At 47.5% G+C, this 26,309-nt stretch overlaps 1 protein-coding gene across 1 annotated transcript in view; it reads left to right on the plus strand.

Annotated features, from left to right (window-relative positions):
* ABCC4 (ATP binding cassette subfamily C member 4 (PEL blood group)) overlaps window positions 1-26,309 on the plus strand; it is a 1,516,984-nt gene that overhangs the window by 173,398 nt on the left and 1,317,277 nt on the right. The window contains exon 3 of the mRNA XM_085622127.1: window positions 3,114-3,234. Coding sequence (XP_085478253.1) covers window positions 3,114-3,234 — 121 coding nt within the window. The remainder of the gene's footprint in view (window positions 1-3,113; window positions 3,235-26,309) is intronic.

Here is a 26,309-nt window from a genome sequence, read left to right on the forward strand (position 1 = left end):
GGTGCAAACTTCCTGGAGTTCTATGTGGGATGTCAAACCTAGGTTATATCTGAAAAGAAAGCCTAAATATCTATATTCTTTTATCACCTCCACTTGAACGCCATTTACCTCATTCCATCACATAGTTGGTTTTAGATGCAGTAAAGTTAAAAACTCGGTTACCTCTAGGTGCTTTTGACTTCATCTGGATCCCCCCTGTTTTGTCCAGGAAATTATCTTATTTAAGAAATCCCTCCATAGGGTTTACTAGGAAGTTGAATCTGCCCTGATGGTATGGTCCTACCAGGGTGGGAAGAGGTTGGCTATGATGAAGCATGTCACATTATGTGAGTGAGGCTTCTTCCAATAAGATTGGTCTTTCTTCTCCTCCTAGACTTACCCATATCCATGTCACAATCATTGTAATTTAGGTATCAGCGATTTGTACCATAACACTGATAAAAATTGCTTTGCTGAAGCCAATATACCTTTATGTGTTTTGGGTCTTTCTATAATGGACCATGGGCATTGATTAATCAAATTAGCAGGTATGTTGGTAGTGGCATTACACATTGTTGAAATCCATTGACATTGCAGGCTAGTAGTCCCTCCCTCTATCAATATGTTCTTATATGTCATGTGGCTAATAAATAGACAATGAATGAAAACTAAATAAATGAGAAAATGATATTTTTTGTTACTGCATCAGCCCAGTACTATTGTCACTCATGTCTCTATCACAACCTCTATTTGCCTCTACCTGTCTCTAGTGTTCCTCTCAACATTACCCCTGTCTCTTCCTCACACATCTGTATATTTCACAACTCTCATTCACTCAACATTTCCTTCATCCTTACACTAGTTTAATCTTCCTCACCCTAAAACCTTGTCTATGTCTTACCTTCTCTTTCTATACCCACTCTTCCTTTCTCTACCTTTCTGTATCTTTCTTTCTGGCTATCTAGCCTTTATCTTAACCATATGTTTCTCCCTACGTTTCATATCTCTTTACTTCATCTCTATCTCCTTTCGCCCACTTCTTTACCTCACTCACAAAATCATTCTTTTTACCTTTCTTTCCTTCTCCTGTTTCCCACCGCATCTCAATACTCTTAATCAGCAGTGCCAGATGTCACTGTCTAGCCTGAGATGTGTAAACATAGAAACAGGAGAGGAGAGACAAGCAGAAGAATAGATTCATGAACTGGTGAAAATCTTTGGAGCAATGCCTTGATTTTTACTGTTCCAACAAGAAAATCAGTTGTGAAATTGGATTTACATGTCGTTACAAAAATGGGGGGAACAGGCAGGCAAATGCACTCATTTCCAAGTAAAATATGTTTTTTAAGGCCAAATAAGTATAGATCCAAGCTCAAAAACAAATGCTTTCTTGTGGTACTTTTAGACTAGAGGTCGCTAGCTAGCTTGGGCTGTCCTGCAGTTTCCGAAACTTTATTTTATAATTCAGTATTGTCCGGCATAATGACAGCTTGGTTAAGAAAATGACAAGACATTCTAAAAAGCAATCCCACAATAATTCTTGCCCAGTGCCCCAAAAACACTTAAGATGAGATTGGGGTTGAGCCAAAAGCCAGGCTATGTAGCCAAAGACAGATGAACATAGCCTATGGGTGAGCTTAGTATACTCTGGGGAAGGGATGGTGGCTTCATGGCTTAATGAAAGCCAGGCTCAGCCTCCAGAAGACGCTAGCCACATCTTTTGGCCTTGCTCAATGAGTTGCATCCAAGTCAGAGAAGTGCCCCATAGTTTAAAGAGAATGACTACAGAATTAATTTGCTGTATTAGGACGTGTGAGTAATGGACTTGTACACTGGACTTAGCCGTAAGCCTTTCCCAGTGGGGCCTATAGGAAGTACCATAATTTACAGGTATTGTTAGTTGGTTAGACCCTGTGGCAAGAGCTAGACTAGCATACCTGGGTAGTCTTAGGTCTTTACATCCCTTCCCTGTCAAAACAACACTTACCTTACACATATCCTCTATACCCTCAGTGCCCAAATCTCATGGCCGATAGCTTTGCAGAAGGGGCTATGGGCGAAGGGCATGGTCTCTGGCCACACCCTTCACACAGATGTTGTGTGCCATGAACCAGCCATGCATGGCCTTTCACTGTTGGCAGCAAGCTCTGAATATAGTTTGCCTGCTTCCATTCTCACTTCAGCATCGTGGGCATCTTATATTTTTTTAACTATGCGACTCTCAAAGTGTTCTGCAAATTCAAAATAGTTGCTGCCATGATGTCTGAACTCAGTGGACTCTCGTTGATCCATTGGCTCTGCAGGACCCCATTTGAGTTTAAGGATCCTATGAGATAAAAAAAAAAACCTTTGTTTATCAATTTGAGGGCCAGGATCAGCCCTTGTTTGATTTCACCACCTCCTAGTGGTATGAGGATGTTCCCATTTCCCTATTCTGCAATTCTTGTTTTAGTTCACAGAAGGGCAGTGGGAATTGGTCAGAGAACAAGGCTTTTAGCCACATCCTGCACCCAGTATGCAAACCATGTGTAGGAACCACATACTCTTCTGGAACCCCATAATAAACAATGTGAAAAAATGCTCTGTCGCCTAATCATATTTGTTTATTTTTCAAACTTCATTCCCCCAAAGTCATACCCACTGATAATCAGCATACTGAGCCTTCAAAATCTGCCTAACCCACTTTGCAACACAAATATCTAAAAAATGATCTAACACATTTTCACTAAACCACAAAAAATACATTTTCTGAGTAAAGTTCTATATTTATGTCAAGCTGATTGTAATTCCTCTTTGTAGTTTTGTTGCATAAGAAGCAAACATTCTTGTTAGTTTAAGAGTGTGAAATGTTTTTAAACCGCTTTTCACCTTAGCTACCCTTAATGGATATGCATAAAACTTGACCCAGCAAAAGAAAGCCAAAGGCTTTAATTGCCACCCAATTTAACCATAACAAGAATCGCTGAGAAAGAGACTGTTTGCGTGTGAAGAGGGAGAGAGTTTTTTGGTACGTGATCTGTAATTAAAACACATCGTTATGTTTTGTTAACATTAGTTCCAATGACATTCGGCTGTTTTTGTTGTGTTTATTCACGCAGTATCAACCTTCAGTCTGGTCTTGTTTTGCCTCGCAGGTACTGGGAAAAAGAAGTGCAAATTGCTCAAAAGGAAGCCAGGAAGCCATTTTTATCGAGGGCAATTATACGCTGCTATTGGAAACCCTATTCTCTGCTAGGATTGTTTACATTACTAGAGGTAATTTTTGGTACATACATAACTTTCTCAACTTACATTTTGTACACTGTTAAAAGCATGAAATAAGTGCGGGTATGTGCGTTCCATTTTATCTACTAAATAACACAGGCAGTGGGTTATTGTTTAAAAATAGTTATTGTGAGAGGAGAATTATCATTTAATTGGTATAAGATGCAGTTAGGAATGGTTTCTAAGAACGCTTAGAGTGACATATTCATGGCCACTTTAACTTGAGGACATGGTTGGTTTTAGGGCTATTTTTGATGCTACAATACTTCATATATGAGCGAGGATGTGGTCCGTCGGCTTAAACTGCCGACTTTGGAGCTGGAAGGGTTCGAGCCTCGGGGTCGCGTCCACATCCTGTGATTCTGGGTAAATCACTTAATCTCCCCGTGCCCGAATGAGTAATGTAAATACGGTGCTCATGTAAAGCGCTCCAATACCTTCGGGTCGAGTTTGCGCTATATAAATATGCAAAAAAAAAAAAAATATATATATATAATGACCTTTTGCGCTGTTTGAAATTTAAAAACTTGATGATGGATTGGCTCAAAACCCAAGGTGTTCCGATTGCAGATTAAGTCTTGTGACTTTGAGGGGCAAATTTACAAGAAAGGGCTGCAGTGCTGCACCACAAGTCCTTTGGCTGGGGCACTTTCAGAGCACAGGAATGCAACATATTTACAATGATATGTTGCATTTCCTGCGCTGGCGCACAAACAGATTGTGTTTGTGCCGGAAGGGACACTTTCCTGCATGGAAACAATCACTACATGCATTTTCCTCTTTCAATGCATGCTGTAAAATGCAGCATACATTGAAAGAGGAAACAAGCATTGGCATAGCCAATAGGTCTCGCCTTTGGGACCTTATAAGTGTTTAGCCACGCAACAGTTAATGTGGTTGCACCAAGGATATTTTGCTGCATAACTAAATACTTAGAAGGTCCCAAAAGCGAGACCTATTGGCTATGCCAATGCTTGTTTTTAAAATGTAGACTGAATGCACAGAAAAAAACAGAACAGCTTTGAAACAGCTCTGAATTTCACTGAATGCGCAGCACCCAGGGCAGTGGAATTTTGCAGCCGCCCAGAGGGTAGTGTATCACATCATAATAGGGCACAATTTTCCTGTTTGCCCAGCACACCTGTTTGAAAGTGCGTTTTGGTGCAATAAGGCAGTGCGCCCTATCTGAAATACTGGCCCAGGTTGGCTGGCTAGCTAGACAGCTGGATCCTGGGGGGTTTGTGGTCCACACTGAGCCCTGTGAGCTATTGGGATGATGAACTTCTCTGCCTGTTGGTACCACCAGGTCAATGAACCTCACTGTAACCCCGACGTATGTGTAGGTGTTCTGAGACACTTCTTTTCATGAAGGTAACAGTGACACTGTTGCTGCTGTGAATGCACTGTTTTTTTACCTATAATTCATGCTGACAAGGATGCAGATTTGGTACACCATAAAGTAGCTTAGGAAGCACAAAGCATCCTGTTTTGCCAGGACGGTACTTTTCATCCTCCATGTTTGACAGCTGTATCCCTAGGGATTTGTGATGCTGCATTCGTACTACGCTGCATTACCCCTTTGTCTTTCTGCCGTGCGACTGTAGTGCGCATGTTTCAAGGTTCACAAACATGAATGTCAATAGGAACTGGTTACAGTGTTCGTCCAATGGCCCCAATTTTAATATTGCATTGTGTTTACACTACTACCGTGTTCAGTGCTGCCGCTGGAGATTACCATTCTTACCCACCCTCACTGTCTTATACTGGATGGGGTTACATCTGTATAGTGCTTAGTTCTTTGCTCTCTTGTGTATAGTTCATTTAGCCCATCAAGTTCATACTGAAAAAGATTTAAACTAGCAGTTATTCCTAAAAGTGTTGCTACGTCTTGAAAGTGTAGATCCGCCCATTTCCCGCTCATCTTTTCGATTGGCTCCAGTTACTGTCCTTGTGAAATGGTTGCTTTTCATTTGTGAATAGGCGCGGCCTAGTCTGCATCTGTAACCTCCCATAACGACAATACTTTTTAATTGTATTGTTACACGTTCTGCTTTATAAGTCGGTGAGCACTATTTTCTGTTATGAACTTCTGCTTTCCACCCACGACATTGCAGCAGGATGCCTGCTTTTATATTATTGGCATTTAAATTATAGGCCGGTCCGCTTTAACTATAGCGGCCGAGCTTATCTAATGATTTAATTTACAGCGGGGGCTGCTTTCAGTGTAGCGGGCGTGCTTATTTATTTAATTTAAAGCGCGGGCCGCTTTCAACTTTAGCGGCTGCGCTAATTTTTTTATTTAATTATTATACGTGTGGGCCACTTTTACTTTAGCAGCTGCGCTACAAAACCTTTTAAATTAATTATTTTTTTCCGCTTTAGGTGAAAGTGGACCATATGTGCTTTCACTTTAATGTTGGCCACGCCCCTTTCTTTAGACTCGGCTCGCTGTAACCTGAATACGGGGAGCAGGGTCTAAAGAAAGGGGCGCGGCCACAATTTGAGCGGTCTTGCATTTGCGAGAGTTTGAGCTATTGGCATTAAAAATGCCAATGCCTTATAGATATGTGCTTGTTTACAAAACACATAAACACATAAATAAAAGGCATTGTCATTTACATTGTCAATAGCTTAAACACTCGCAAAAGCGAGACCTATTGCATTAAAAATGCTTGTTATTCCTTAGAAACAATGATGAATTTAATGCTTTGCGTATTTGCAGAATCCATCACATTTCTTTGCACAAGGTGAAGAATCATTGAATTGATAATGCACAAGTTGAAGAATTTCAGCATCTAAACAATGTTTTCAGTGCCCCTTGTACAAGACGAAGCGACCGTATGAAATATCACAATGTGCCTGCTCCTGCAAGTACAGCATGTGGGCGCAGCGAGGGAAGAGGATCACCAAACGTACGTTAGAGATATAGAACAGTATTGTAAACTAACAAAATGTGGGTGAAACATCTCAGGGGCAGCTACGTAATGGAACTCCTGATATAGCGTATTCACAGTAAACAACAGCGCTATAACCAGCAGCATCTTAATTCTTAAATGAGAAGGCAATGTATAGTTTTAGGAAGACATCTGCTCACAGCTCATCTCTGGGTCCTTTTCAACCAATCCTTTCCTGCAGTAGATGGGGATGAGTCACCAGAGACCAATTACTACTTAGGTGTCCAGATATGACCCTACAATCAGACCTTAACTTAAGCAAAATAAAACATGACATGGCTGTCATAAAGACACCAATTTCTGCCACTGTGAAAAGTGCACCTGAAACAATCCCTCTGAAGCATGATGGAGGTCAACATAAGTATGAACTCGGTTTTAAATAGAGTTACAATTTTAATGAACGCTTCGGGGAATGCTGCTTGTGTGGCTTGTCTTTCAGACCTGGTGATTAAGTTAATTTATACTGAATGCAAAGGAGATTTCTAATCCCTAGACAAACCCCACAACTGTCTGCGACTATGATGTGGGCGCCTTCAGCTGCGTGAGATTGATACGATACAGGCAGGATGCTGCGGAAGGGACACCTGAAGGATTCTCTTAGGATGGCAAAGGGCATTTCTCTGCTTGATTTCCCTGCTTAAGTCGGAGTGGAATTTAAAGCAGTTCGTCCTCCTGCCCTTTAATATGGCACTTTATGGCTCGTTCGGAATAATTGTGTAATTGTAAACAGTAAAGGCTTGGGAAATATTGCTAAGGAGGGCTACAAAAAATATTTTCATCATCAGCTGACATCTCGATTGGCTTACAGATAGGCAGCAAACTGGTGAAATAACATGTGGCAAGTTAAGAAAAAACAAGCATTGGCCGTAAAGTGATCGCGATCGCGATCGCTAGGACGGGACGCGCTGTGTGGCAAGCACGCGAGTGGTGCGCACGCAGCAGTGATTGGCGGCTGCGCGCGTGCACGCTCGCGTGCACTCAAGCTTTAGGCCACAGGCAGCACTTTAAAAATCCCAAATACAAAATGTCTCTCCAAGCCAGCGCATGCGCTGGGCTCAGCGAGACCTAAAAAACTAGGAGAAATGAAAACATTTCCCCTCGTTGCGCCTCGCTACACCACCCCTAGGGTGGCGTAGCATACTGATGCATTTCCAGGTTTAGGATTCCTCGTAAATCTGGAAAAGTGTCAGGTTCCATGGCTGGTGCATGGGAACACCCACAGCAACACCCATGGAACGCCCCTTTCACGCAAAGTGCTGCGTGTAAAGGGGCCATATTTACAAGGAAAGGAAGAGCCACCCGGTGGCTTTTCCTGTCCTTGTAAATATGGGGCAGAGAAATGCGCTGCCAGTGCGTCACAAAAAGTGACGTACTGGCACCGCAAGGGCTTGTAAATCTGCCCCTGAGTCTAAGCTTGTGATTGTGTGTTCAAGCTCTTAGTGTAATTGACTGTCTGATCCTGAGGCTGTTTTTCTTTTAGACTGGTGTGTACTTTTGCTCCTGTTGCTTGCCAAGTGTTTTTATGGCGTTTAATAACTGAAATAAAACTTACTTAGGCCTGTTGTTTGATGCATCGCAGGTAGTTGTTCTTTATTTATCACATTCACTCTGTGTTCTTCGCGCCCCTTAGTGCTACGTTTTGGTTGTAAGTTATCATCAAGGAAATCCCTGTATGGGGGCTGAACGTACTGCCTATCATTCCTAGTATGCAGAGATGGGTGAGGCTTTTTATATATTATGTTTATCACTGAGACGTGGTGTGCATGCGACAATCTTCACACGCTTTGTGGTGCTGCCACTGTTTGCATGATGTTGATGATGAGCGTGAATGTCTTCATTCATGCAGCCGCGGTGCGTCCATTGGGGCGTAGGGGCGTAGCCCCACCAGCCAGCCCTGCTTGGACCGCGGCTGCCCACTTCCGGAGCGCGCGACCAGAAGAAGCCCCGGAAAGCGAAAGAAACGCCCGGGTGAGGGAATAAAGCTGACAATTATGTCAGTCAGCATGACGTCAGACCACCCGTGGGCGGTCCGGCGTCATGTTGACTGACATGCAGTCAGACCGTCACCAGGGGCATGGAGCAGCACAATGCACAAGTGCGCATGAGTGGGGACGGAGGACGAATTTTCGCACCGTGCCCACTCATGCGCACTTGTGTTTGCCGTTCTGGCGCATGCCCATTAGGAGAGCGAGGGTTGAGCAAAGGCTCAAACCTCGGTCTCCTATTGGGCAGGCGGGCGGGGTGTAAAACGTGCCCCCAGCCAATCCTGGCGCTGCCAGCAGCGCCAGGATTGGATGAGAGGGTTTTGCACGCCCACTTGCAAGCAGGCAGTCAGTGATGCGTGGCTGTTCCCGAGTGTAGGCGCCATTGCGCCAACGGACCCGAGGCAGCGGACCGACCTGCTCAGGAAGGATTTTTTAATTTCATTTCAAACCCCCCCCCCCACCTCTGCGATACACCTCTCCCCCGCCCCCCCCCCCGCGACACCCCACGAGCCGCAACTGACTCCTACCACCTCCTGCTCACTGAATTTAGGTTTGTGTGTACAGGTCACTTTCTTGTATTCAGGGAAATGGGATGCAATTTCACAACTTTATAAACCTCTTTGGACACTCTGCTCCTTTGCTCTTCTCCTTTGTGGCAAATTGCAATCCAGTAAAGAGTGGAAAACAAATGTTCGAATGTTACAGATTCGTTATTTAGAAATCAGCAAACTGAAAATGGGAATGACTATGAGTCACAAATTGATCATTCAAGGTTTTTTTTTCATTTATAATAATGAATCGGGAATTTAGATTGTGTGTTAACCGCAATTTACGATTCAGTAAACTGAATATTAGTAGATGTGGCCCCTGTTTCGTGGTGGATGAAAGAAGCAAGAGAGGGAGTCCAGTCTACGCACTTTTGATATTCAGCACTCCGGTGTTGAAGGCACTGGCTGCCGGCTTCTGAGTAAACCATTGAGGCCTGGCACTTATGCTTTCAAAAATCAAGAAATAAGGTTCACTGTTGGCGAGTCCACTCTGATGCCCTGGCCTTCGTCAAGTGGATAAATAAAGTGGTAAAAGCTGTAGCAGTGCAGCCACGATGAACAGCACTATTAAACAGAAGGGCTGCACGGCCCCAAAACCCTCCACACGTATGAGCATGCATCAAGTTGATTTACCAGGTTTGAATTCGGACAAAAAAAATGCTGACGAAATGACCAAAGTACAGAAACATAAAGAGGTCTTGAGATTGGACCGCCTCACCCCCCAACCCATCCCGAAAATATCCTTAATAAAGGGCAGAGTATGTGGAGATGCTAAAGATTGCAATATGTTTGGTATTTGTTTTAAGTATAATTCTACCTTCACGCTTATTTGTGGTACATTGTAGAAATGTGTGCTTGTTAAAGCTAAGTTAGCCAATAACATTAGGAATGTTCTGGAATCGTGTCAAATTGTTTTGAAAGCGCAGGGGTCGGTAAAATTGATGAAAACCGAATGAAACCTAAATGTTGATACACAGAGTTTTGTGTTTTTCCTCAGGGCACACTTGGGGAAATGTGCGGCAAATGTTGCATTTCTAGACCCATTCTGCTAACAGCCAATGGCAATAATTGAACTAGATTTAAATGTGGATCTCAACGCATTGGCACATATGTTATGAGCACTGCGGCATGCTGCTTACAGAGGCATGGGCCCTCAGTCACTCTGCACTACACTGACAATACCTGGCGGCTACAGGAGAGACCTTGATGGAACAGTTGATAGGACTGGCAGTCCAGATAGGAATAGGGTGTTGCAGAGCATGAGCAAAGCTCACAAAGCAATGGAGCTGCTTACACTACTCACAGGAGCAAGAACGAGCCAGGCAGCTACTCGGCCATTGTTTCAGAATCTTAGGCCCAGTGCTTAATTTGTGTGCGTGATTGCAGGCAATGGGCACCAGAACTCGTTTTTGGGGACCAGGCCTTATTTGTCCTCATAATTGGATGCTGACAAAGTGAGAAAGATGTGGTTGTGGTGTGGCTCACCAGCACTTATTTTTGGGTCCCACACTTGCTCTTCCTCATCAGATGTTCGCCTAGAGCAAAAAAGAGCAAGACACAAGAGGGGGCATAAAAGAGGAAGCGAAAGATGGGAACCAATGATGAAGAGAGAAAATAGGCATGGAAAAGAACTTGCTAGAGTGAGATATTGGGACTGGTGTGGTCTGTTGGTGGATAAGAGAGGCATGAAGTGAAATCAAGACTACACAACAGTGGTATTTGGCACACACGATATTCGTAGCATGTGTTTCGTTTACATCTAATATTCAAGGACAGTGACTTGGGTTTTCAGTATTGTAACACAGCAGCAGCAGCTCACTGATATTGCTGAAAGTAGTCTCCGTGACACCCTGCCATTTCTCATATCTCAGGACCTGTTTTGATCTAAAAGCAACTTTTTATAGATGTTGCATGAAGCACAAACATACACTTTCTCTGAAAATGTTGTAATAGAAAATCATACATCAACCACATTACCAAATATATTAAAGGAAAACGATATTTAAAAAAAATCTATTTAATAATTATTCACGGTCATCAGGACAAGGCTCTCTGCAGAATAGAGTTGGCTCTATCAGTGGTCCCCTGAAAGTCTGGCGCCCTGGGCAGCTACCTATGTTATGCCATCTATTAATGTAATAACTGCACTTTCACAATTGCTTTATTAACCTTCCTGCTTTCTCAAATTTGCTTGAAAATGCACGATTTTTCTTCAAAATTTTCTTGGGGGGGGGGGGGGGGGTAACCCCCCCCCGAACCCCCCTTTTGGGGTTCGGGCTCGCTCGCTTCGCTCGCTCGCTACGATGCTGTATGCTAATTCGTTTGCGCCCCACCACTTTAAAATCTCACCCACCGCCCCTGCCTTCATGGTGGTCTGGCTTTGGGAGGTCTGACTATTGGTCCCAAAACAGTGGTCCAAAGATGTTCCTCCTCACTATCCCATGTTTAGAATCAAGAGTGCTGGCATGCCCTGCTCATTTCTTATTCTGGAAGGCATCATCAGGCAAGCCATCAGCAATTCTTACCTTGTAGCACCTATGGCTATAGCAGCCGGGACACTGCCCATGCCTAAACAGACATACATGCTATGCAACCTATATTTTGCATAGAATAACAAATTCTGCGATTCAAGCTTGGTGTTTTTTTTTCTTATGTTGCTCAGTTTTCGAAATTATTGACTCCTTGGTGTTTTAATGGCCATTGTGGGCATGGTATTGTAGATAATGTTGTGTAGACCAATTATGATCTTCTGCATCTTCTCTCTGTTTTCCCTGTCCCAGTGTTATTTTCTTCCCACCACTCTCATGTCGCTTTGACAGGAAGGATTGCGCCCCCTGCCTGTACTTTATTAATTATTTTATCTGTAGCGTGCAGTGCTGGAGAGAGTTGGGAGTAGGGAGTGTTAGAGTGAGCTAACAAGAGAGCTAGAGGTTGGAAGCAGGTAAGAGCGGTAGGGCCAGGTGGGGTTGGGTTTCGACAGACGACGACAAGGGAAAATGAAATATTTATTTAATTTCCCCTCGTGGTCGTCTGTCGAACCCAACCCGGCCCCAACTCCCACCACTCTTACCTGCACGAGCCGCAGCTGCTATGATGCATGACGTAAGCATGTCTGGAAAAATTGCACTTTATTTTTTATATTGAGTATAGAATAAAGCCAAGTGCTTTCAGATTTTACAGGCTACAATGCACTTTCTACTTTTTCCAAATATTTAGCTTCAGTCAGAAATCATTACTTAGTTCCTCTTCTTAGATCTTTGTACTTGAGAAAATGTAAACCTTCCTTATAACTAAAGATTTTATCTGAGACAGTGTGTTTTTCTCCGTTTAGTTTCCTTAATACTGCTGGTAAACTCAGAAACACTTTAATAAATTATTATGTGTTTTACATACTGATTATTGAGTTTTAACTTAGGAAACTATGTGTACTGTTTTTATGTATATGTATTAACCTTTTAGTTAACCCTAATTAACATCATTCGACGGACTGATTCTTATAGGCAAGTTTTCTGTGCAATTCCATTTCAATAGATGGGCCATAAGGTCTCGTTAATTTTTATATCACTTTGCATTAGTTTTGCTAGAAGTACATTACAAAAACACCTGCTCAGCAGCCCAGTGATCATTACTTGTATTTACAATACAGAGTAAGTATACAGTAGAACCAACGGACCACAACCAGTGCTTCATCAAACTATCACGAGAAATCCGTGGATCCACAGATTTTCTTACGTTTTTTATTACAACTTCATCATTTATATATTGCCTCTTCTGTGGCAGCGTCGTAATCCATTCCGCTCTGCCATTTACCCATGGAAAGAGGTTGTGCCTGGCGCCATTTGTGTGCAATATCACATTTAGCAATCAAAACCCCTGGGCCCGCAGGAGTCCTTTGCGCCCTGGAGCAGGACCAACCCCCATTTTGCTCAGAAAAGCAATTTTAAGATGAGGAATACTAGGCGTGTGTACAATCCTAGCTGTAAATATCATGTATTAGTCGCCAATAGATCTGAATACTTAGACTGTCTCAAACAACATCGTAAAATGTAGCTGGGGGGTCGCACATGGCACACACGCCAGGCTGCTACTCCTGTCCATCCTCCATGTCCAGTCAGGACAGTGGGATGTCCTGTGTAGGTAGTTAAACTGGATTGCTCTAAGGTTCGTGGTAATGGCCAGGTGCTCCTATCGTACCTCCTGCCATTCTTTGTCATTCAACTTACCCAGGTCCCTTACCCTTGTGTTTACAAAGGTGTAGTAAAGTTGAAAATTATGTGGTATGGTTGGGTAGCATTACCATATAATAATATCAAAATACCCCAAAGATGATCCTTGGATTCACAATAATAAATCCATAGCTCAGTCCTGGTAGAGTGGCAAAGAGCAGTCAGGATTAACTTGAGGAACATGTGTGAAGCATTTCAGATACCAACATGGACGATGAGTAATTGACACGACTCAATAGAAGTCCAACACCAATTTATACAAATAGTGTGTATTTTTATCTTGATTTAGACACTAAAGGAAACAAGATATCATACATATAACCAAAATTACGAATTTTTGAAGCAATAATAAATGAATGCAGCAAAATGCATGGATAAAATAACATTGCAGTCAATAGCTAAATCCACTAGTGACAATTTGTCACTTTCAGGTCAAGTTACTTTGAACTCTTATGGGGGTGAGGTCATTCTGGCCCCAGGACCAAGCCACAACAGTCAGATCAATTGTACCTAGCACATGGAGTCCGGGTGCAGAGTTGCTCTAGCTGTCCTTGGTGCTGAATGCGAGCTGCGGGTGGTGCTCTTTTTAACGCTTAGAAGGTGCTGCAAGAAACAAAATGCAAAAACACAACAGGTATAAAGCTGCTGACGTCAGATGATGGTTGCTCAATGTTGTCGGTGGCCGCAGCTTCAAGTGTTGGGGTAGGTTACTGGACTGGTGGCCAACAAGCCTTGGCAGTGGTAAGCACACAGGAAAGCTTTGGGAACCTCACTGAGTTTGGAATATTAATGTAGTGGCCTGACACTTCAGGCAGACAAGTCTACAACTCCCACAATGCACTGAGTTACCTGGATGTGGGCAATCCCTTGGAGATCCCGATGGCCAGTAATTTTTTAGATCGAGTGCGCATTTTTACCTGCAGTTTGCAGGGCACTAATGTCACACGTCAAGGGGAGACTGAGGGTGCTTATGGCCTCCATAAGGGTCCCTCTCCACACGAGTGTCTAGTTTTAGCCAAGGACGAGGGTTGCTTATTCAGTTCCAAGCCTGGCTCCTCAGGGACAAAGGATCCTTCATTAGCTTTGTGCTGGTGGACACAGGTCTCTTCTTGGTCTTTCCTTGAAGTAAGCTGTTCAGATCTCAGGTTCTGGTGTCAGGGGGTCCCTTAAATCCTAGATTTAGGGGATTTAGGGGTGTGGAAGCTAGCAGTCAATGGGCAGCTAGTCCGTCCCTGAGGTGACCATATCCAGTGTTGTAGGTCACCTTTTCTACTCAGGACCCACTATTTCTGCCCTCCTAAAGATGGCAGAATTCAATTGTAGATGTAAGGTCATATAGACTTGCACTAACATGTCCATACCTTAAATATAATGCATCCTGCCTCCTGAGCCGAGGAGGCCTTCCTTAGGGGTGTCTTACATACATTAAAGGCAGTGTATGTGACTGTGCCACACATGGTAAAAGAACCATCGAGTTCGAACAGTTTGCACGGCTCCTGCAGTCTGCAATGGAAGGCCTAATGTCAGTAAGTTGCATGGGTCGCCTACGATTGCACAAACTCGTCCTGCAGCCATGGGGACCCCTTTGCATCCAATGTCCTGGGTACTCTTGGTACCATATACTAGGTAACATATACAGGGGTCATATAAGGGGGCAAAGCTTTGGCCAATTTGGGATTACCGAGTCGAACATAATTTTTGGAGAGAGCACAGATACTGGCATCTGGGCAGCAATGTCATAACCATCAGCATTTGGAGAAAAAAGTGGGGTTGACCATACAAAAAGAAGTACTTTCATGCACAAGGGGTCTGGAGAAGTTAGAATCAGGGACCTATACAGCCTGGAATTACTTTGGCATCCCAGGGCCTTAAACACTAATTTAGCCCCTAAGGGCCTAAACTTGGGAATAGCTTTTAGATATGCCCTGTGTGCTGAGATTGCATGGCTGAGTTTGCGATATCTAAAAAGTGGAACCTATGCAGCTTGTAGTATTTTGCCAGTTGTTCAAATGATTTTATATGGTCTTTCTCCCACACATCACCCAGGGGAGATATCCAAATAAAGTTCCAGGGTTTCAATGCAGTCAGCCTTGTAACTTGATGTAGTTCTGTCCCACACCACAGGGTGTCAAATTTGTCAGTTTGTTCCAGACATTTGACTTGTCTTAGTGCTTCATTCCAACGTAGCCGGGGGAGCCGCGGTATTTGGGTGAGAGAATGGTAAGGGATAAATGCAGGGTATCGCAGTGCTCAGTCAAATTCTGCATGCATCTCTGTCCCCGAACAGCCAGTATCCTATAGGGATCATCTGTGCTGCCCAGTAATAAAGGTGCAAGTCAGGAACATCTCCCTCCCCATCAAATGTTGTCATAGTGTGTTTAGAAAATGAGACCCTTGTGAGCTTGCCTCCTCAAATGTATCTTGTAACCATGGCGTGTAAGTCCAGAAAGAAAGTCAACGGGAGGATGAATGGATAATCATGCAGGACATTAAGAAAACACGGGTACTGTTAGAACTGGGGGTCTTTAGTTGACAGAGGTAGGTACCTTTGACCAAATAGGGACCCTTGCTTCTAAGTCAGGGAAAGGGGATTACACTACTGGATAACCCCTGCTCACCCCCTTGGTAGCTTGGCACGAGCAGACCGGCTTATCTCAGAGGCAGTGTGTTAAGCATTTGTGAACACATACAGTAATACAGTGAAAACACTACAGATGGACACCACACAAGTTTTATAAAAATAAGAATTCTTTATATAGACTGAACACAAGACCACAAACGACAAAAATCTACAATACTGTACTCAAAATTGACTTAAAGATGGTAGAATTAGCTTAGTTCAAGTTGGTAAATGCGACACAGTTCTCACAAAAGTACCTGGATGCGTAACGCAAAATAAACAAAAGGCTTGCAGCATTGGAGATGCGTCGGCTCCTTGCTTCGGGGAGACCATGCGTCGCGCCTCAATGCTTGTGCAGAGTAGGGGATGCGTCTTGATCCTTACCGGAGAGGAGGTGATGCGTTGGTTCTCGTGCTGCAGCCCGGTTGCGATGCGGCAAGATGGTGCCTCGGTGCGATGCGACAATCCGGTGCGATGCGATAAGATGGCTCCCTTGATGCGACGACATTGAGACAATGCGACACGCCCTGGCAGCCTTACAGCGACTCTGTAATTTTGAGTCGCGACAGGCCCTGCGACACGCTTCTCCCATGATGGATGGCGAACCTCACGGTTGCGACGCGCTTCTCTGGTGATGCGACAGCAGACAGCTGCGACGAAGGCACGCTTCTGGGAGATGCGGCGGCGGCTTGCTTCTCCGGCGATGCGATGACTACAGCTGCGGCGACCTGCTTCTTCTCGTTGCGTTGCACTTCCAGCTCCCAGCGACACACAGGCTTCTGCAGATAGAATTCCCAGCAAGGAAATTCAGGGGGGAGCTGGTGGTGAAGTCTGTTGTCCCTGAGACTTCAGCAGGAGGCAAGCACAAGTTCAAGTCCTTGGAGAAATATTCTGCAAGATGATGAAGTACACACAAAGTTCCTTCTCCTCTCCTTGGCACTGAAGACACCACTGTAGGCCAACCCAACAACACAGCATACTGGCAGGAGGCAGTCCACTCCTACAGCTTCCTTTGGTTCTTTTCCTTGGCAGAGGTGTCTTCCTGTTGTTCCAAAAGTAATCTAAAGTCTTGGGGTTTGAGTGCCCATATTTATACTACTTTTCTCTTTGTTCTCTTAAGGCAGAGAGGCCTTTGCCTAGTCCAAACCAGTTCTGGAGCATTTTGTTTACCTGACTCCTTCTTTCCTTTCAGAGTGCTGGGCAGAGACATCAGACACACCCCAGGAGGTGGAGCCAGCATTGTGGAGGGAAGGCACAGCCCGATTCAGGTCCCAGGTGCAACTCCTCTCACCCATCTACATGCAGATCTTCCTATTCAGCCCTGTGCTGACTAACTCTCTCCCTTGGAATCCCCCAGCCCCTGTCACTCACAGAACCAGACACACAATACACAACCTAGCAGAGGCAGGCTTGGACAGTTAAGCACACAAATACCTACTTTATAAAAGTGGTATTTTCAAACACAGAATGTTAAAACCAACTTCCCTAAAAGATGTATTTTATCATTCTGAGTTCAGTCATACTAAACTCGAATTTCTACCTAGTTCCCTGAGTCAGTTAGGATTATAAGATGTAATAATCAAACTGCCCATTCTGGCCTATGGGGAACAGGTAGCCTTGCAATAGTGAAAAACGAAAATGGCTGTAATTCACTACTAGGACATGTCGTACCTTATACTTACAATTCACCCTGCCCTTGGGCCTACCATAGAGGTGTCTGATATGAAGATAAGGGAAGGTTTAGGGACTGGCAAGTGGGTGCACTTGGTCAGTCAGCATGCCAGTGCCAGACTGCACATAGGCTCTGCAATGGCAGACCTGAGACACACTTTACAAGCTGCTTCTGTGGGTGGCACAACCAGTGCTGCAAGCCCACCAGCAGCATTTGATTTACCAGCCCTGGGCACACATGGTGCACTGTACTAGGGTCTGACAAGTAAATCAAATAACCCAATCATGGAGCCACTAATTAGTACATCAATTTACACAAGAAAGCTTATGCACTTTAGCACTGATCATCAGTGGTAAAGTGCCCAGAGTCATAAAACCAAGAAAAACAGGTCAGACAAAATACAGGAGGAAGGCAAAAAGTTCAGGGATGACGCTGCAAAAAGGGCCAAGTCCAACACAACCCCCTTCCAGCTAAAACGCAGGGTAGACCAATCACTACCTTGATGGGCTTCCCTGCTTTGGGCGATAGAACCTGGACCTGGCCCGCAACTGCAGGGGCATATTCCAGTTCTACGCCAATCTGAACCTATTTCAATTCCTCTGTGCATACTCTCAGGGTCCACCAAGCTAACCCATGTGGAACCCTTCTCCTCACCTGTGAACACCACCTGTGCAGCATCTAACCTTAACTTGCTCACAGGTGTGTCCCAACAGACAGACAGCAAGTCACAGTGGCCACTGACCGTAGTCAGCGATGAGACCCAGGCCGCAGGCCACTCAGGGCTCTCAAACTCTGTGGCGTCGGAGAGTGGGGGGCAGTAGCCCCAGGTGCTTGGTACCCTTTGTCCATTCTCCCTCCTGGTAGGTCAGGTATGACATCCTGGCACTGACCCACCAGCCCGGGCCTGTACCCGGCAGTTGGACAGGAGACTGGGGTGGCCTTTCCCACACCCGGTCCTCCTCCTTGGGGCTCTGTACCCTCCAACCTGGAGCTGTACCCCCTTCCAGAATTGTCAGGTTGCCTGTAGCAGATGTACTGCACAATTCGCCCACCAGTTCAGGGGTTCTATCCTGCAACTGGGCCTCCAGGTCAGGGGGGGACACCCTGAACCTGGCCCTCCAACCTAGGGTCTAATCCCTCAGGCTGCACTGGGGTCGGAGGCGAGGACTCCTTCCCTCTGCACCCCCTTCCAGAGCTCTGCACCCCCTCCTCAACTGGAGTGGTACCCCTAGAAGCTACATCGTTCAGGACACTGATTACCGTTGCCCCTTCCTCCAGGTCAGACAACACCTGAATCTGGCTTCCCAACCCAGGGACCAACCCCTGCGGTTGAACACTTGCCCGGCGCACCAGGACTTCCTGGGGAGTACATATACTCTCTCCCCGAGGGTGACACATAACTGATGGGTCGTGTGACAGTCTGCCTGGTGCAGAGCTCATGAACTCCTGTCCATCTGACAGTGCGTGAAGATGCCCCAGGACAGAAGTGGTGTCACCATGGTCACTCCTTGGTGACTCAGCCCTTCTGGCTGGCATCTGACCCACTGGTTCTTCCAATGGGGACTCTTTCCCCCTCTCACCAATCAATCTGGACTTCTGCACCCTCCACTTAGGAGTGGTACTGCCATACACCAGAACGGATAGAGGCCTGCCTACAGACACTCCCAGTTCACCAGACACTAGGGGATCCCCCTCAACGGGCGGCCCGTCAGGACAGACTAGGCTCCCCACCTGGTGTTCCCTTAAAGAACCATCCAGGCCCTGAGACTGAGATTGGGCACTATCGGGACATAACCTGTAGGACCTGGGGTCTCCAGGCCCTATGGGGCGGTAACGTGGCACGAGCGGCTGGGCACCCAAAGGTCTGTGTGTAAAGCAACCATACAACACGCACCTCTCATGGACGGGGAACACACACAAAAAGTGACGCCACACGGTATAAATTATGCAAATAATTCAAGTTTATCCAAGTAGAGCTAGATAGATGCAGTTCATGAGATATCAGTGCAATGCATGTGTTGTAATACAATCCATCAAGATATACATGCCAGACATGAGATGTAAATGCAGTTCATAATCTATAAATGCAATTCATGAAATATACTGGCACTGCAGGAGATGTACATGCAATTCAAGGAGATGGATATGCACGCTTCACTTTCACCAGCGCGTTATTCACTAGTAGGTTCAGCTACCTGTAGCGCCCTGGGGTGATTACAGTGCTATGCGCGCTAAGCGGTGACTACCTCTGAAGGGGGCATCTAGCACAGAGCACTACTCGTAATTGATGACAATGGATACTTCAAAACGGAGCATGTAGAACAAAGCGCTCCTCGTAATCAATGACACTTAATACTTCAAAGCAGAGCATGTAGAACAAAGCGCCACTCGTAACCAATGACATTCGATATTTCAAAACGGGGCATGAAGAGCAGAGCGCTACTCGTAATCAATAGCATTCAATACTTCAAAACGGAACATGAAAGACAGAGCGCTGCTCGTAATCAATTAGCATTCAGTACTTCAGAACGGAGCATTGAGCGGGGAGCGCCACAGGACTTGAGGAGCGAGTCTCTCGGGCTCCGGTGCAGTTTGTAGGGCACCATGCTTCAGTACCGTTCAAGGGGGCACAAGGAAAGGATCCCTCGGCGGGGTCTCTCTGTCGCGATGACAAGGGGGACTCCCACGGAGAGGGAACCCGGGCTCAGGGTGCGGTGTGGCTCCCAACCAGTAGGGGGCGCACCGGGGTCAATCCCAGCCTCCGGGCTTACCTTGCTCTCGACGTCGTAAGGCGTCTGCTCCAGCGGCGATGGGGGGATCTCGTCCACGGCCTTGCGCACCTTCCCTCACAGCTGCGACGGCAGCGACGGGGCCCCGGGCTTCTCCACGGACCTCGTGACTCTGAATGGCACTTCTTCTGGCCTCCGGGCCGCCGCGGTGAGCGCGCTGGCTTCCACGTCACAGGGGGGGGGGGCTCAAATTAAGGAGGGGAGCTCCGCGCTCAGCGGAGCACGCTGCCGGGGGTCCCAGGCCAAGTCAGGGAGCGCAGGGGTCACAGCGCTAATACCTGGTCGATCCCCGGAGGGTCTTCAATCTGCTTTGCATAGGGTTTCAGGGTTCAGTCTGGACACGCAGTCTCAGCGCTTGGCATATGATTTCAGAGTTCAGTCTGGACACGCAGTCTCAGCGCTTGGCATATGATTTCAGAGTTCAGTCTGGACACGCAGTCTCAGCGCTTGGCATATGATTTCAGAGTTCAGTCTGGACACGCAGTCTCAGCATTCAGGTTCTATTCTCAGATGTTGTATGAAGTCTTGATGGCGCAGATGTATCTGGCGCCCTTAAGAGGTTCTGTTACAAAAGGGGGGTAGGGAGTGAGTTGGCGACTAGGTCCTTCCTAGTCAGGCTGGGCAGAGGTGCTCTGGGTCCTCCTACTGCTGGGCAAGATCAGTGGGTTTCACAGGGTCCCTCACTCACTTAAGAGGCAGCACCTAAATCCTGTCACTCTCAGAGGCATAAGTCCCTGGCTAGGCCCTACCGCCTACACTCCTGCGTGGATTCTTCCAGCTCTGCTTTACCCCACTGGCCAACTAACTACAAAAAGTTCCCTCCCTCACTTAAGTAGCCCTAGGTCAGGTGACCTCTAGCCAAGGCGGCAAAAGTAAAACCCCACCTCTCTTCTAGAAGGTTCCAGCACATTCCAGGAGCTTCCCCATTCTACCTATGGGACAAAAAGGCGGGCTGGTGTCGCAACATTGTTGTGGGGTTCCAGCCAGCTCCTGGCAGCTAGCGTGCTACTAGAACAGGCCACTCTGCAGTAGCAGGGGCCTGTGGCAGCCATCTTGGGTGAAGGGAGCACCTGCACCTTAACACTGTAAAAACGAAAAAATTCAGGGAAAAAGGGCCAAGTCCAAGACAACCCCCTTCCAGCCTAAAGCCAGGGTAGACCGATCAATGCCTTGATGGTCTTCCCTGCTTGGGGCGAGAAAAGGTGGACGCAGGCCCGCGACTGCAGGTTCTCTTCCACTCTGGAACCCGATGGTTCCCTCTCAATCCTTCCTGGACCAACGAAACCACCCCACTGGGGCTCCCTAGCTAGTTGTGGCCAGGACTGGCCCCTGGGCCATCCAGATGTCTCTGGCCCGTGTGGTCTCTCAGAGTGGGGGGCAGTAGCCCCAGGCCCGTAGTGCCCGTTGACCACTCCTGTCCTCCTCCTTGCAGTTCTAAACTGCCTCTGGTCCTTCCACCTGGGGTCCACACCCTTAGGCTGACCAGTCTTCAGGGGCGAGGCTCTCCTCCCCCTGACTCTCCTTCTGGGGTTCCTCACCCTCCTCCTCAGTCCAGGGCCTTGACCCTTCAACTGGTTCCACAACCTAGGGTCTAAACCCTTAGGCTGAGCCGGTGCCCGAGGTGAGACCTTCCTCCCTCTGCACCCCCTTCCAGAGTTCCGCACCCTCCCACCTGGAAAGGTACCCCTGGAAGTCAATCCTGGGGGGACACTGTTAACAGACGTGCCACCCGCCAGGTCAGGCAACCCCTGAGCCTGGCACCCCAGCCCAGGATCTAAACCCTGCAACTGGGCCAACCCCAGAACCTCAGGAGTGCTGGTTACAGTCGCCCTGGGTCCTCCTGACACTAGGGGTTCCCTTTCCTCGGGCGGCACATCGGGACAGCCTAGGCTCCCAACCTGGGGCTCCCTTGTGGAACTCTCCAGGCCCTGAGACTGCGGTTGGGGCACCTCGGGACACCTCCCCGTCTCACTCCTTCCTATGGATAGGTCGTGAGGCCCTACAACCCTCTCTCCCTGGGACCTAGCTGGGCTATCTGCCACCTCTCCCACCTCGCTGGGTTGGAAGAGCCCTGCACCACCCCCTTCACGGTCACCCACCATTGCCTCCTCAGACACCCTGGTGATGTCATCCTGGGGTAAATAAAATTCTAGCTCCTGTGGAGCTTTCGGTATGCTGCCACCAGTGTCCTCACTGGACACATTCATCTGGAGGGCACGCAGCTCCAACTCCTTCAGCCGAAGCTCGTGCGCCATTCTCATTTCCTCCATTGCCCATCTCTTGTTTTCTCTTTCTTGTTCCAATTTGGCCAATTCCCTTTCTTGTTCCAATTTGGCCAATCCCTTTTCTTGTTCCAATCTGGCCAGCTCCCACTTTAACTGCCTCTCCTCCCTCCTGTCCTTGTACTCCTCTGGAGACGCGCTCCTCCTCGACCCTGTCCTACTACTGGCCCCAGAACGTCTCCCTGGGGGCACATTTTCAGACACATCTACATTTAATATGTCGATCACTTCTTGGGCGCTCTCCTCCTGAGGTGCATCTGGCACCTCCTGTCCCTCATCCCCTCTCCCTTCTGGGTGAGCCTCTAACCATGCCCTAATGGCGGTGCGGAGTTCCGGTCCTTTGGCCTTCCGCATCCCAGGCAACCCCATCCCCTGCCCGAACTCCCTCAGTTGCTTTACAGTGTACCCCTCGAGGTCAGCTAACCGGAATTCCATTCTGGCAGGTGGGGACCTAGATACTAAGGAGAAAATTTCCTAGGGTATAGGTGACAGTACCAGCTAACCAGGACTCTTGCACTCTTCAGCCTGGACAGTGGAAATAACAATGCAGCAATCAATGGTTTCAGAGCTCTGGAACAAATAGGCGTTTAATTGTGGCGCCCTCCGTTTCACGGAAGGGTGCTGTATGGTCACAGGTCCCAAGATCCCACCGCTCGCCAACAATGTAGGACCTGGGGTGGTAACGTGGCATGAGCGGCTGGGCACCCAAAGGTCTGTGTGTAAAGCAACCATACAACACGCACCTCTCATGGACGGGGAACACACACAATAAGTGACGCCACACGGTATAAATTATGCAAATAATTCAAGTTTATCCAAGTAGAGCTAGATAGATGCGGTTCATGAGATATCAGTGCAATGCATGCGTTGTAATACAATCCATCAAGATATACATGCCAGACATGAGATGTAAATGCAGTTCATAATCTATAAATGCAATTCATGAAATATACTGGCACTGCAGGAGATGTACATGCAATTCAAGGAGATGGATATGCACGCTTCACTTTCACCAGCGCGTTATTCACTAGTAGGTTCAGCTACCTGTAGCGCCCTAGGGGTGATTACAGCGTTATGCGCGCTAAGCGGTGACTACCTCTGAAGGGGGCATCTAGCACAGAGCACTACTCGTAATTGATGACAATGGATACTTCAAAACGGAGCATGTAGAACAAAGCGCTCCTCGTAATCAATGACATTCGATATTTCAAAACGGGGCATGAAGAGCAGAGCGCTACTCGTAATCAATAGCATTCAATACTTCAAAACGGAACATGAAAGACAGAGCGCTGCTCGTAATCAATTTGTATTCAGTACTTCAGAACGGAGCATTTAGCGGGGACATGAAGGACAGAGCGCTGCTCGTAAGCAATAGCATTCAGTACTTCAGAACGGAGCATTGAGCGGGGAGCGCCACGGGACTTGAGGAGCGAGTCTCTCGGGCTCCGGTGCAGTTCGTAGGGCACCACGCTTCAGTACCGTTCAAGGGGGCACAAGGAAAGGATCCCTCGGCGGGGTCTCTCTGTCGCAATGACAAGGGGGACTCCCACGGAGAGGGAACCCGGGCTCAGGGTGCGGTGTGGCTCCCAACCAGTAGGGGGCGCACCGGGGCAATCCCAGCCTCCGGGCTTACCTTGCTCTCGACGTCGGAAGGCTTCCGCTCCAGCGGCGATGGGGGGATCTCGTCCACGGCCTCGCGCACCTTCCCTCACAGCTGCGACGGCAGCGACGGGGCCCCGGGCTTCTTCACGGGCCTCGTAACTCTGAAGGGCACTTCTTCCGGCCTCCGGGCCGCCGCGGTGAGCGCGCTGGCTTCCACATCACAGGAGGGGGCTCAAATTAAGGAGGGGAGCTCCGCACTCAGCGGAGCACGCTGCCGGGGGTCCCAGGCCAGGTCAGGGAGCGCAGGGGTCACAGCGCTAATACCTGGTCGATCCCCGGAGGGTCTTCAATCTGCTTTGCATAGGGTTTCAGGGTTCAGTCTGGACACGCAGTCTCAGCGCTTGGCATATGATTTCAGAGTTCAGTCTGGACACGCAGTCTCAGCGCTTGGCATATGATTTCAGAGTTCAGTCTGGACACGCAGTCTCAGCATTCAGGTTCTATTCTCAGATGTTGTATGAAGTCTTGATGGCGCAGATGTATCTGGCGCCCTTAAGAGGTTCTGTTAAAAAATGGGGGTAGGAATGAGTTGGCGACTAGGTCCTTCCTAGTCAGGCTGGGCAGAGGTGCTCTGGGTCCTCCTACTGCTGGGCAAGATCAGTGGGTTTCACGGGGTCCCTCACTCACTTAAGAGGCAGCACCTAAATCCTGTCACTCTCAGAGGCATAAGTCCCTGGCTAGGCCCTACCGCCTACACTCCTGCGTGGATTATTCCAGCTCTGCTTTACCCCACTGGGCAACTAACTACAAAAAGTTCCCTCCCTCACTTAAGTAGCCCTAGGTCAGGTGACCTCTAGCCAAGGCGGCAAAAGTAAAACCCCACCTCTCTTCTAGAAGGTTCCAGCACATTCCAGGAGCTTCCCCATTCTATCTATGGGACAAAAAGGCGGGCTGGTGTCGCAACATTGTTGTGGGGTTCCAGCCAGCTCCTGGCAGCTAGCGTGCTACTAGAACAGGCCACTCTGCAATAGCAGGGGCCTGTGGCAGCCATCTTGGGTGAAGGGAGCACCTGCACCGTAACACTGTAAAAACGAAAAAATTCAGGGAAAAAGGGCCATGTCCAACATAACCCATTCTCACTCCTTCCCCTTAAAGACAGGACGTGAGGCCCTACACTACAATAGGACCTAGCTGGGCTACTCTGAGCCACTTCCACCACGCTGGGATGGAAGATACCTGAGCCACTCCTCTTAGGATCACTCCCCAATGCCTCTTCAGATCCTCTGGACTCCACCAAAAGGTCTGCCTCCAATGTGAGCTCCCTAGGGTCAGAGAACTCACTCTCCAACAGGTGTTGGCATAGCTCTGGAAAACAGGAACTTACAATATGCTCTCCCACAATTGGATCACACAGCCCCCTACAAGGGTTAACCAAACTATCCTTCACATCACCATCCAGTGCCTCGCACACGTACTCCACACCACTCTCCTGAGATTGGCAAGACAGTATCCGATTGTCTCTGTCTCCACATTCACACACCAGTACTTCAACTATGGGGGAACCCTTCTCCCTGCTCCTCTCATGTAGAGTCAGTGGAGTGTCCCTCCCAACACTAGGATCCTGAACCCCTGTACCAGTGCCCCACTCTACTTCCTGGACACTGCGCACCACTGGAGCTATCTCAGATCCTTGAACCTCCTGGTGTATGTTAACACCCTCCAAGTCAGGTGCCACTTCTCTGGGTGTGTGTACTACTCTCTCAGCACTAGAACATTCAATTTTGCTGCCACCATCTGAGCTGGATACCACCTCCAACTCAGCAAAGCTCTCTTTCTGAGCTACGCACATTTCTTGTTGCTGTGTTGAGGCACTCATGGCCTCAAGCCTCTTGAGCTCCAACTTAAGCTCTCTCATTCTCAACTCATGTTCCATTCTCATTCTCTCCAAGGACAACCTGTTATTCTCTGTTTCCCTCTGACGCTCCCTTTTTAGCCTAGCCATCTCCAGCTTGTGCATCCTATTTCACTCCCTGTCTTCCAGCTCTCTGGGAGACAGGTCCTTGGAAGAGACACTACTGCCAAGTGGGGACGGTACCCATTTCCTAGCTGGAAACACCTGCCTATCCAGCTGCCCATCCGCATCCTCAGCTGGCTCCACCACCAGCCCAGAGGCATTTCTTGCTTCCACCCAGGCCCTCAGCGCCTTTTGGTATTCATCCTTCTTTGAAATACCTTGGATAGCAACTTTCAATTTTCTGCAGAAGGCTTTCAGCTGTTTGGCATTATAGGTATCCAACCTCTCTTCCTCAAAATCTAGATCCATAGATGCAAGGGATGCTGGTCTACTCATGGCAGTAGTATTTGGCAGTTCTAAGGAAAAATAACAGT

Source organism: Triturus cristatus, chromosome 8 (assembly GCF_964204655.1).
Source record: "Triturus cristatus chromosome 8, aTriCri1.1, whole genome shotgun sequence".
In the NCBI taxonomy this organism is placed as follows: Eukaryota; Metazoa; Chordata; class Amphibia; order Caudata; family Salamandridae; genus Triturus; species Triturus cristatus.